The sequence below is a fragment of the Cyprinodon variegatus genome, unplaced genomic scaffold, assembly GCF_000732505.1.
Source record: "Cyprinodon variegatus isolate N-32 unplaced genomic scaffold, C_variegatus-1.0 Scaffold63, whole genome shotgun sequence".
In the NCBI taxonomy this organism is placed as follows: domain Eukaryota; kingdom Metazoa; phylum Chordata; class Actinopteri; order Cyprinodontiformes; family Cyprinodontidae; genus Cyprinodon; species Cyprinodon variegatus.
In genome coordinates this window covers 137,765-150,859 of record NW_015150516.1, presented here as the reverse complement: position 1 = coordinate 150,859, position 13,095 = coordinate 137,765, and the positions used below count along the sequence as shown (strand labels likewise).

The 13,095-nt window shown below is 40.2% G+C and overlaps 2 protein-coding genes across 4 annotated transcripts in view; both read left to right on the top strand.

Annotated features, from left to right (window-relative positions):
• The window catches only part of LOC107082826 (von Willebrand factor D and EGF domain-containing protein-like), a 37,979-nt gene extending 30,516 nt beyond the window's left edge, over positions 1-7,463 (top strand). For 2 of the 3 annotated variants that reach the window (XM_015371704.1, XM_015371703.1), the window contains exons 24-33: positions 410-505; positions 604-699; positions 831-926; positions 2,298-2,393; positions 2,462-2,557; positions 2,624-2,719; positions 2,808-2,903; positions 6,804-6,899; positions 6,988-7,085; positions 7,164-7,462. In XM_015371704.1, the coding sequence (XP_015227190.1) occupies positions 410-505; positions 604-699; positions 831-926; positions 2,298-2,393; positions 2,462-2,557; positions 2,624-2,719; positions 2,808-2,903; positions 6,804-6,899; positions 6,988-7,085; positions 7,164-7,184 (887 nt within the window). In that variant the 3' untranslated portion in view covers positions 7,185-7,462. Of the gene's footprint in view, positions 1-409; positions 506-603; positions 700-830; positions 927-2,297; positions 2,394-2,461; positions 2,558-2,623; positions 2,720-2,807; positions 2,904-6,803; positions 6,900-6,987; positions 7,086-7,163 lie in introns of all 3 variants that reach the window. The other variant, XM_015371705.1, reaches the window with a different exon arrangement.
• Positions 7,464-11,409: 3,946 nt separating this feature from the next.
• The window catches only part of LOC107082815 (basic helix-loop-helix transcription factor scleraxis-like), a 3,934-nt gene continuing 2,248 nt past the window's right edge, over positions 11,410-13,095 (top strand). The window contains exon 1 of the mRNA XM_015371684.1: positions 11,410-11,977. Within this exon, the coding sequence (XP_015227170.1) occupies positions 11,495-11,977 (483 nt within the window). The 5' untranslated portion in view covers positions 11,410-11,494. The remainder of the gene's footprint in view (positions 11,978-13,095) is intronic.

The following is a 13,095-nucleotide window of genomic DNA, read 5'->3' as shown; positions in this document are numbered from 1 at the left end:
TATACATGTTTAAGCCAGAATGATTTGACATTTAAATATGACTTCCCTACAACTTTAAGAAACACCAAGAATGGACTACCTGTATCGGGTGAGGTCAAATGTTGATTTGGATAAAGTTCTAGATGCCCAATGACAATCCATCATCAACTTAAAAAAGTGGACTTTTAATTTATAGCTAAAGCCTGGTGTTAGAATATCCAACATGGACAGTTTGTTCATCAAAAGGGGATAAATCCGCAGTATGAACATCAAAGATATTTTGCAGTAAACGCCATAATACCTGGTTAGCAACTTGTGTTACACCACATGGAACAGCTCAGGCGATTGTGGCACCATCATCTACATCTGAGCTTTAAGGAAAACTGTCTCGAATGGATTAATCAGCATTGCTTCCTGTTGGTTGTTTAAGCTGTATGCAGGCACCTGTGTGGCAGAAACATGGAGTGTGCTGCACCCAACACATGCCGTTGCAAACCGGGCTACAATGGATCAAATTGCCAGACAGGTAGGAGGTTTAAAAAAAAAATAAACTGTCGAGGAACTAAAGCAGTTGTCTTCAGGTCTAATGCGTTACAACTTTGTTGTTTCTAAATTTTCCATCAGCGATTTGCGACCCGAAATGCATCAATGGCGGGGTTTGCATTGCTCCAGGCGTGTGTCAGTGTCCCACAGGTTTCCATGGAGAAACATGTCAACAAGGTGAGCATTTGGGCAGCGTTTAAACCATCCATGCATCTTCAAAAAGGATGATAGTTTCCTGAGTGATCAGATACGTCTGCAGAGGGTTTAATGACATTTCTAAAACAGGTAAGAACTGGATGTCTGTGCAGCTCTGTGCAGGTTACCGTGTGAAAATGGAGGCAGCTGTGTGGGACTGCAGACCTGCTCCTGTCCTTATGGGTTTGTTGGTCCTCGGTGTGAAACAAGTGAGTTCAGAGTGTTCATGAACTTTGTCCATGTTGTTTTATGAGAGATTTGGTAACAGTTAATATTTTTTAATAAAGGGTTCCAGTTTAATCAGAATGCATTCCAACAAGATTCTTCCATCTTTTTTACTCTTCTGAATCATCTTATATTCCTTCTCTTCTGGTTTTCCTGCTTCAGATAATTATGCTTTCATTTTGTGTGAGATGGCCGCTCACACTGAGCCTGGTTCTGCTGGAGGTTTCTTCCTGTTAAAAGGGAGTTTTTCCTCTCCACTGTCGCTACAAGCATGCTTAGTGTGAGGGATTGCATTCGAGTCAATGAGTCGATGCAATCAACTGGTTTTCCTTAGATAGAAAACTTTTAATCAGTTTGACTTGATGATGAACTGTAAAGTGAATTGGCGCTATAGAAATAAACTGAATTTTATTTCTTTATATTAAAAAGATTTATCTGAAAACATGATAATTGTATCTACCTGCGCTAAAGATGGACTGATCACAGTTTACAATAGAAGCATATATGATGATATCGGGGAAAGAAATTGGAGTTCACATTTTAAGTGTTGTTTTTTCATATCACAATTAATTAGCATAGCAACCATAACAAAAAAGTCAGATTATAGATCTTTACCTTTACTTTGTGTCACATTTTTTACTCAATTGTCTGTTCCTTCAAAATCTGTGTAAGAGCTGAAAAGAAAAGCAAAGAAAAATTTTAGAATATGATTTGAATTCTCTATGTGTTTAAATCCTTCCTTTCCTTGTAACCTTTCCTTCTTTCCTTTCTCTAATGCTTCCTTCTTCACCTCCTCATTTTTCCCTCTTCATTTCTTCCCACTGTTCTTAATTTTTTGTCTCCTCTTTCCATCATATCCTGTTCCTTTCTACCCAAACTGTAAAATCTTGCACTTTAAAATGAAGCCAAAGGACCTAAGTATTTACTAAACTAAATGGACAGGATTTAACAGATGTCTTAACTTTAGCACCTTTGGCCTTCCTGTTATCTGCTGAAAGCCTTGTTCTCTTTCACAGCCTGAGTAAATTGCAAACATTTCTCATCATGTGGAAGTTTAATAGATCTGAATAAAAATATGGTTGATCTGACTTCAGTTCATACACCTTCTTCCACACTGAAGAGTGTTGTTATGCCCACCTGATAGAATATAGACAACGGATTACAAATCCTGCAAATCTTTTTATAGAATATTTTAAGAACACGGTTGTTTGATCGTTATTATTTAGGAAATAGAAACAGATAAAACAGTAAAAAAAAAAAAAAAAAAAAAAAAGTATTTTTACTGTGAAGTACAGTAGAGGAAGTGTGATGCTGTGGTTCTTGATAACCGGGTCCGTTGTTGTTGTTGGCCACAGTGGTCTGCAGCCGTCACTGCCACAACGGGGGCCGGTGTTCGTCCCCAGACGAGTGCACGTGTCCTCCAGGCTGGACCGGACCGTCCTGTGAGAGCGGTGAGTTATTTCCGCTTTAGGGACCAAACCCGAGAGGTTTCAGTGAGGCAACTGTCCGTTTCCTTCAGCTCTGTGCTCCCCCGTCTGTCTGAACGGAGGAGTGTGCGCTCGGCCGAATACCTGCGAGTGTCCTCATGGTTTCTACGGAGCTCAGTGTCAGAACGGTAAATAAAAACATCTCAGACACGTTTAACTTTACAGTTTATGGTATAACGATCTTCCCCTTACAGCCGTTTGCAGTCCACCCTGTAAAAACGGCGGCATGTGCATGAGGAACAACATCTGCTCCTGCCTGCAGGGATACTCTGGAGGACGCTGCGAGAAAAGTCAGTCCTCTACTTCTTGGTTCAATGGTGTTAAACTCCTTATTTCTCATGAAGGTTTAAGATCATTTACCTTCCTCCCGTCTGCCAGGTGTGTGTGACCCCATGTGCATGAACGGCGGCAGGTGTGTCGGCCCTGATGTGTGCGACTGTCCATCTGGCTGGCGAGGGAAGAGATGTGACAAACGTAAGGGAACCTCCTCCTTATAAACTCCCATCGATGATCCACATCAACTGCAGACAGAGAAACATTCTGATTAAATGAGAGTAAACCTTTCAAGTTTCCCATCAATTAAAATGAGCAAAAAGATCCATTTGCCAGACGCCGCAATGAGATCTTTGATTCCCTTCTTCAATTTCTATTCCAGCTTCTGGAATTATTAATGGAACCACATTGACTCCATAATAAGTTTAAAGAAGTGAAAACGTAAAATAATGTTTGCTTTACTGCGTCTTCCCCTAGATCAGGGATCGCATGCGGCTCTTTAATGACCCCCTTGATGCTCCCTGGAGCTTTTTCAAAAATGTATTAAAATGGAAAAAGATGGATTTTTTTATTTTGTATTTTAATATGATGTGCAGGAGGCCAAACAAACATGTTTTCAATCCTGTAAAAAAAATAAATAAATAAAATTGTATAGTAAATACATTTAAACAATAAAGTTTAACCTGCGACACACGTTTCAGCACGGCGCCAGGCAGGTGGCTGTTGTAAACGAAGCGGTGGGTGTGTCTTGGGCCATGGATCCCAAAGGGAAAAAAAAGGAAGAGAGCAAATGATTCAAATAAGAATGGAGAATCATTTGCTTTCATTACCAATGCGGATGGACTGCCTGCATGTTTGCTTTGGAATGAGGAGTTGTCAAATATTAAATAGATTCATTTGGAAAGGAATTTACAGGGAAGGATGATAAATATGCAGCCAAACACCAAGTTGGAATTAAAAGATGAAAGCACGATTGCAGAGCTTCTGAAAAATTACAAGAATGCAAATATAGATTAAAGAAGAGGATTGCATCTCCAGACTCCACTACTGCAGCTAGTTTTGTTGCAAGCATGAAAAACCGTTTACAGATCGAACACGTAGCGCTCTGATGCACTGATGGGAACTTTCATCCATATTTTCCCATAAATCTTCAAAATTAAGATATCACCAAATATCTGATTTCTTTTTCTCTCTATAATTTCATCAATGCAACAAAACCAAATACATTAATATCATAATGGAATTTATACTTAAAGAACCAAACATCGTGCAGCAGAGTAGGCATTGATGTGACATTTGCTGCAGGATAAACATGCTTATTATATATTTAAGCCCACATATTTTATAGTGGGCTAATGTTTTGCCATACGAGGCATTTTTGCGACTCCAGACAGATTTTTTTACAATTTTTTTTTGGTCCAATGTCTCTAAACAGTTTGGGTTGCCGACCCGTTCCCTGAACAAACACAAAGCTAGTGATGTTATGAGTGGTTTCACCTGTAAGAGATGGACTTCCAATCTATCAGTTGATGGTTCAAGACCCTCTGACTTTTAAAAGTTTCGATAAAACCAGGGGGGGATTCACCATTAGGCAATACTAGGCAGCTGCCTAGGGCCCCAAGCTCCTGGGGGCCCCTTAAAACTCTGTTTAAATGTATGGTTAATACAACTATTCCTTATTTGTGCACATTAATTATGTTTTTGATAAAAATCCTCTCAATAAAATGCCATCAGAACGCTTATAATATTCAGTGTGTCTCAGCCCCCCCCTCAGTGTCCACCATATTGGATCAGTCCATTTGCTGCACATGTTCAGAAAGGTCCAAACAGACAGCAGCAAACCATTTGAAAACAAACCATGCAAAGAGCAGTGTTGCTAACTTAGCGCTTTAGTTGCTATATTTAGCCACTTTTCAGACCCCTCTAGCACTTTGATTTTCAAAAAGCTCCTAGCGCCAAATCTAGAGCGAGTAGATTGGTAACCCCGCCCTCCTGCTCTCCACTATCTTGTCTGCAGTCATGATTGATGCAGCTATTATTTCAGAAAAAATAACAGATAAGCAGATCATGGCTTATATACAGTGAAAAGAAGGACTGGGTTATTTACTTTTGCCTTTTTGGAAACACAGGAAGGAGCAATCAGCTAAGTGAGCTTAGTGCTTGGAAAAAATCTTTCATTCCTTTAGAGACAGCATGAAAAGTCAGCTGAGTACAAAACATAGAGAGGAAAACAAGAAGAAAAGGGACAAGAAGAGAGGGACACAACCTAGAACAGATAATGGATGTCTATTCTATTAACATTTCTCTATCTGTAGAATTGGTCTGTTTTATGTGTTGTCTTCTCAATTCAAAGGGCCCCCTGTCTGTCTTTACCTAGGGCCCCAAATTTCCTAAATCCGCCCCTGAATAAAACACAAGTATTTCGGCTAATGTGACTAATTTGTATTGGTTGCCCTAAGTATAAATATAGATTGGTTAAAAAACACAAAAAATTTGATATGTGGGTTTAACCAAAAGATGGTTGAACAGATAACTTTCAACTTGATTAAAACCAAAAACATTGGAAAAACTATAATGTTGTAATAAAAATGACTAACACCTTTCATTTTCTCATCATTGCCCAGTTTGCACAAAGACTTTCACTGTCTGCTTCAGTTATTTCACTAAAATGGCAGAATAGTGAACCTAAAATGATTTTTCTCCAAGACATTTTACACCCAAAAAAAAAAAAAACTTAGAGATTTTATTATACAGAGTAAACATTAACAATTTCAAATGAATTTATATGGGGGGAAAAAATGAAAAATATTGCAAAAAAAAAAAAAAAATCACAATTATATTATTAACTATAGCTCTCTACTCCACCAGTAGGTTTTGACATGTTTCCATAGAGCTTCATGAACTGCGAGGATCGTTGAAGCAATTTGCCTCATGAGGCTTCATCTCACCATCCCTACCTGGACCAATGGGGACCCCCCACCTTGGAAACCTTTAAGCTGGTTCCTGGAGCCGACCTTCCCTCTCCTGAACGACAGGAATGTAAAGGAGAAGGGAAGCACCACCTGCTGCAGCTTTGACTCATTAGTGTGATGCTTCACACCTGAGCAGCTGCCAGGCATGAGCAACAATCATCTGCTCTGGGTTCCTTGTCTGAGAATGACGGGAAAAAAAATACATTAGATAATTCTCCTGTTGATCTAAAGCTTCGCTTTAAGCCATGATAGATCCTTTGGAACAAAGTCTATGAGATGAATCTGATTGGATTAGAAGACACTTAAAGCTTTTTCACACGTCCACCTCGAATATATTGAAATCCAAATGAAACTGGAAAAAGATCAACCAATTTGTTGAAATCTGACCTGAATTAATTAACGATATTCAGCTGAGCTGTCCATAATTAAACTGAACTGAATAGAATTGGCTTCTTTTGGCAAGTTTGTAAATGGATATAATTGTATTCCTGCATAATATGAATAAAGTTTATCGTCTGACTAAAGTGGAACTGACTGGAAACTGGCTGTAGCTGCGTGCAACATATGCCGAGATGGAGAAAATCAACTGAGCTAAAACTGATTAGATTAAACTGAATTAGGGATTAAATGAAGTGTATAAGCGGTTCTCTGTTTAATTGGACTCCAGTGGGAAGGGGAACAGACTGTAAATCAATACATATGCATCAGATTCTGACTTTTGGAAAGTATTTAGAAACAAAAAAAGCATTTAGAAAATGAAAATATTGGATTGAATTGCACCTGGACTGGATTAGACTGGACTAAAACGAATCAAACTGGGGGTTTATATTTATTTTTTAGAGCTGAATTAGTTCAAACCTGATCAGAACTGGAATCTACAGATTAGATTTGAGATTAAACTTAAACTGTAAAAGTAGTGGAAGTCATAAATGAGTTTTTAGATGGCCATCTGGTTCTAATGGTACTGAATTTCATTTTATTTTATTTAATAGAAACAAGTTTCAGTGAATTAGAATAAATTATAACTGGACTGAAATGGATGCGTCTATTTTGACTTGATGAATCCAATGAGAAACAAATCTCCATTAAGATCCCCTAAAATGTAAATCTAGTTGATGTCTCCTCTCAGCCAGCTGTCTGCAGAGGTGTCTGAACGGAGGAGAATGCGTCGGTCCAAACACCTGCACCTGTCCGCCGGGCTGGCAGGGCCTGCTGTGCCAGAACCGTGAGTTTGAAACCGCCTCCGTTACTTCATGCTCTGCAGACGTTCCTTCTGCTTCTGAATAAAAGCTTCAAACCGTTTCTATCCTCAGCTCGCTGTGAGCAGAGATGTCTGTACGGCAGCCGCTGCGTCCGTCCAAACGTCTGCGCCTGCAGGAGCGGATTCTCTGGATCTCGCTGTTCCCAGAGGGTAAGGAGGACCACATGCAGAGATTATGGATTGTTTTTCTGTCTTCATACATGTGAATATTTCTCTGTCATGTTTTAGCTCCCCATCGCTCAAGGCTGAAGACGACGTTTTGATGCAAAGGTGGAAAAAAAGGAAGGCTCCCATTGGACGGGAACCTTTTATCCAACCAAACTCATAACAATGTCCTGACTACTGTAAATACCTCCATGTTCAGGTTCCTCACCTATAATCCAACCTCCTCTATGACTATTTATTTATTTGGATGTTTTATATTGTCATATATTCCTCGATGTATATTTCTTAATCACTTTGTAATCATTTGGTTGTTTTGTAAGAGAATAAAAAATGTATTTTATAGGCATTTCTCATTGGATTGATTTCCTGAAACAAAAGTTTGAGTTAAAATGTCAAGAATAAAGCTAAGATTTTATTTAAAATAAGAAACTGTTGTACAGTACATGCTGTATGTTGGGTTATCACCAGAGGGGGCTCCGGATTTCCTATTTCATTTTAGGCCATTACGTTGCAGAATTTAACAATGTTAGAAAATATAGGCTCATTAAATTATTAGATTCACTGTTTTATGAAGTAGTTTTCCTCCAATATATGAAAAACATTCAAACACATGATGTGAAAATAGAAAAAAAAAACAAAAAAAAAACAAAACTAAAACACCAATTCAAAATGCTAAATAAAATTTTGTTTAGCTTCCTACAAGACAAGCCTTTTTTACTTGGAGTCAAAGTGCTTTTTTGCCTCAAAAAGCGTTTAGCTGAAGTGAAGCAAAATCACTTTTTTTGGGGTGGGGGGGGTATTTTATACAAATTTTAGTTAGTTTTCATCACAAGTGGTTATTTTGATTTTTTTAACACAATAAAAACAAAAAAAAAATGCTATTCATATATATATATATATATATATATATATATATAAAGTAAAAGTAAAGACATTTGTCAGCAATGTTTTTGCATAAGGCTTCAAAAAATGTTTCCAGTTGGTCTGTATTTTTTTTTATCTTATTTTTTTTGCAATATGTGCTTTAAACCTTTATTATAAAAACAGTGTTTTTGCTGCAGGTTCCGAGCTTGGAAAGTAATTACAGGGACTTTACCGCCCTCTAGTGGCAACAATTATAGAAGTATAAAAAAAAGGAGAAAAATCACTAACCCACTTAAAATAATTATAAAATGTTTAATGAGAACTTCCTTATAACCCCTCATTATTTTCTATTAGATATTAAATGAAACTTAAGTATGAGCAGAAATTAAAAAAATTAAATAAAATAAACAAATGGCAGATATGTGTGGAAACGTAGAAGAAACTGACATCCTGACCGTGGGTTTGAGCTTCAACAGCAGCCCACAGGAGGAAGATATTTATATCCGTCCCCAAAGATGGCCCTGGAGGGTACTGACAGACTGCAGGCTGCTTCCACCTGGACTGTTCACTCAGTGGGAGCTCAGAGTCCACGGCCAAGGGTGGCACACTTTTCCTGCAGCCCCTGGATCCCATCAGACAAACAAACAAACACTCCAGGATGAAGGTCTCGTACCAAGAGACAAACTCTGAGGTGTAGATGTCTTTTCAAACCAGTTTAAATGATAAGCAGACTATATTGGAGTACAAACAGTTTATAAAGGACTGATTAATCCCCTTCTTAATGTGGTTTTGGGGGAGTCAAGGTGAGGCTTTCAACATTAGAGTGGCACCATCATGGTCAGGGATGGTTTAGGTGTCTGTGTTGCAGGTTTATAGAAAGAAATTGATGCAATAAAATTCAGCTTTGGGTTATACACGTGGTTTAGAGTTTGCATACAGAACGCCTTCATAGATATGCCTTTAGCAGACTGTAGGAACACAGTCACTGCATGACACCACCTCCACCATGCTTTACAAGCTTATGGTCTTGTCTGACCCAAAAACCTGTTTCTGAAGCATGTTTTTAACAAGGTGGCTTAAAGATCTCCCCACAGCCGCTTAGCAAGCAGTGAAATAGAGGGTTTGAAGGTGAAACTAAAGTAAGACCTGGAGGTGCCGTTGTCCTGCAACCTTCAGATGCATCTCTGCTCCATCAAACCCGACTGCAACATGAGCTCATTAGCAGACGCTACCTGTTAGCAGTCAAGCTTGACTTTTTGATTCAGGTGTGTAGTGCAAAGGATCTAAAAGTTTGATATTGGCACAAGCGTTAACGTGGTTGTCCAGGTGGAAGATAAACCTAAGACTAGTGTTGCACCAATACAGATAGTATCGGACGGGGCCCTGATCCAGCACTAAAGTGGTGGTATCGGTATTGGCGTGCACCGGCATAGAAGGCACTGATGCCATTTTGAGAGCCAAAAGTTTATTCAACTATTGTCACCCATTCCAGGTAGGCAATAAAAAGTTCTACTGGATCCACTTTGTTTTAGTCTTTTTCCTGCTTCACAAACGTAGGCAGCAGCTTGACAAAGCCATGATGGCAATTATTGTACACCCAAGTAGTATGCAGTTCTCACATCAATTTCAAATAGAAGGCATCCTCCAATACTGCACAGCCAGGTATTGGTGCCAAAAAACAGCATCAGCGCAACACTACCTAAGACCCAGATTAACAGGTTCTCCCCTGCAATGTCCTTCATTTAGCTTCATTAACTAGATTAGCCATTCTGCTTCTGCTAACTGTCCCACAGCATGACACTACCATCTCCATGTTTCACATCCCCCAATAGGTTGGTTCTAATTAGTAGGCTGAAATGTGTTTCAGTAAAGGACAATTTATGCTTCTGATGCATAGCCTCTGCAACCGTCAAATCAGTCTCTGTGCGCGACCACGCCGCCAGTGCAGAGGTTCTGCAACCGTCGTCGCACATCTCAAAAAAAATCCTGACTATGCGTCGAACGGTCAGAAACCTGCACAGACCACAAGCGGAACTGCTCGGACCAAAAGCAGCTGTGATTGGTCCTTGGTATGCCTTTCCGGCTATCTGTGCGATCGTCCTTCTCTATTCGGTGCCGGGGTGCGCCATTTATAAAAACCGAGGAACGACTACAATAGACAACCTACGCGTCCCCCTTTGTCTTTTTGCCAACTCCATTAACAGAACCTTTTTCTCTGCAATGTCTAGCAAATCTAGATCCATCTCTGCGACCGTGATATCTTGCAGAGGCTCCATTGTGGTTTTGGAAAATAAAAAACTCCCGCTGGCAACGCCGAAGTTCTTGTGACTTCTTGAATAGGCTCTCCCTTGCTCTTTGGCGGAAAACTGCTGAGCGTCCCTAGAAAATGCAGAAGCATACCAGCAAAACTGGTTCGCGATCAAACCCAAGCGACATTTGATGTGTGCGGTTGCAGAAGTCTAATCTGCAGGGGTGGAGCTACATGGGGGGCCAGGGCCACCCTTAGCCACTCCCTACCATTTTTCCCCCTCCAATACAGACGGTGGCAGCAGTAATACTCTGAAGGGGAATGTTCAAACTTAACATTTAAAGTTTTCATATATTAATAAACTTAACAGAAACACTGTGGTTAATTATGCACATTTATATACAAATATTGGTTGCTTTAAAGTGCTTTATAAATAAAGCTGGTATGGTATGGTATGGTAAACATTAAAGATGATAGATACAGAATTCTTGCTTTTTACAGAACTAAATTTTGCAATATTTGTGGTAAGACAAAATTATGTGCCTCTGCAAGTCATTTGGGAGTCTTCAGTGAAATCATAGATAACTAATAACAAAAATTCATTTAATGTCGATATTAGTAGATTTAAATTTTTTGTAGATGATTATTGATAAAAGTAGGGAATGATATTTGAAATATGTTCGCCCCAGAACTTAAACCTGAAAGAATTTTGTCTATACCTTTAATTTACACAGCATAGATGTTTAAATATATGCGTCTATTTGTTAGCAAAGGTTGCAAGAAAATGTATTTTGTCTTTATTTAGAAAATATGGATGTTGTTCTCGTCTCTGTTGGAACAGTGTAGATTGACCCTGAGGTTCTGGTGCCTTTCGGCCCCCTATTAGGATTTTCTGGCTACGCCTCTGCTAATCTGCACTTAAATTAATACAGATCCATGCCACACTTTTCAGATTTACCATTAAAGTTTCCCACAAATCTACTTTGAGGTTAATATTTTATGTGGTAAAGTGTGAAGAAGTTGAACCGAGCCTCCAGTCTAATTTAGACTCCATCCTCCCACCAGGTGCCCCCTCCTCCCCTCAGCCTCCACCTGTCTCGCCTCCTCCGCGGCGGGCTGGCGGTGACCCAGAAAGCAGCCGTCATTCTGCAGTAATGGTATGCAGCCCGCTCGGTTCGGTCACCGGATCGGCGGCAGCTGCTGCCCCCCCGCCCCCGGCTCTATTTTCACCGCCGGATAAAGTGCCGCAGCTCGCCGGGATTCAGCGCAGAGCAGCGGCAGGATGAAGTCCCGCGCAGAGCTGGAGAGCGACACGGAGAGCTCCGATGGGGAGTCCACGGGCGACTACAGCCCGCACAGGGAGCCCGGGGAGCGGCTGGCGAAGAGCGGCTGCCCGGAGGCGGCGAGCAGGAGGAGGCGGAGGAGGAGCGGCAGAGACGCGCGGCTTTCCGGTGTTAGCAGACAGAGGCAGGCGGCGAACGCGCGGGAGCGCGACAGAACGCACAGCGTGAACACCGCGTTCACCGCGCTGCGCACCCTGATCCCCACCGAGCCCGCAGACAGGAAGCTGTCCAAGATAGAGACGCTGCGCCTGGCCTCCAGCTACATCTCCCATCTGGCCAACGTGCTGCTGCTGGGGGAGGACTGCAGGGACGGACAGCCCTGCCTCCGCTACCAGGACAGGATCCTGCACGGCCCCCCCGCGCTCAGCGCGCCCCCCCTGCGGCCCATCTGCACCTTCTGCCTCAGCAACCAGAGGAAACAGGTGGGCGGATTTCTGCACCCATTCAGCTCCAAAAGCTCTGAACTCTGTTTGGAAGAAGAATTAATAAAATTAATACAAAAAAAAGGAAAAAAACAAAACACACCTCTTTGATTTAAGACATAAAAAGGAATTGAAACAATTTATTCTGCATTGGATCTAATTGAGTTTTATTCTCTCATGATGTAACTGCAGACTTTTTAAAAAATCCACATAAAAATTCACATTCAGCCTGTGCCGCCTCATTAGCAGTGGCTGTTCTAGTAAATGTTCATGGGGCACAGGCAGGACCCAATGTGGGGGCCCAAAAACTGAAAGGGGCCAAAAACAGTTCAGGGTTGATCTATAATGAACCAATGGGAAAATATATGTTTAAAAAAATAAATAACTGAAGATCAGTGGTGTCAAAAGTACACACATTTGTTACTTCAGTAGAAGTATAGATACTGCAGTTTAAAAACACTGATAAAAGTTGAAGTATCAACTTGACCTTTTTACTCAAGTAAAAGTGAAAAAGTATGTGCCTCAAAAACTACTTAAAGTATAAAAGTATAAAGTAACCTTTATAAAAAAAACAACATCTTTTCGACATCTTTTTCTGAATCCTACATTGTAGCATAACATAGACAATTCATGTTTGCAGTTTGAAGAACACCTGCTTGCTTCTGATGATTTCCTTTAGCTAACCAATGAGTGTTTGCATTATATAACTCATCCAATCACACTAGTTTGCACTAGATGTGGATGGAGCCAATGATCTGCATTGGATGGAGCACATGATGGGAAATAAATATTTATAAACATTAAGATAAAGTTTGTTTTAAAAATGTAAGGAATAGAAAGTAGAGATACTTGTGAAAATGTAATGAGTAGAAGTCAGAAGTAGGGAGAAAAATAAGTAATGGAGTAAAGTATAGATACCTAACAATTATTAATTAAATGGGTTTTATCAGATCATTTTATATCTTTAATTACATAGAAGAATCCTTGGTGACCCCATAGAACAGTGGTTGACTAGGGGGGGCTATGCCCCCACTCTAGATCCACCCCTGCTCATTATTTTAATGGTGGCTTAATTCCAGTAATTAACAGCAGTAAACCAAAAGTAGAAAAACAGAAAA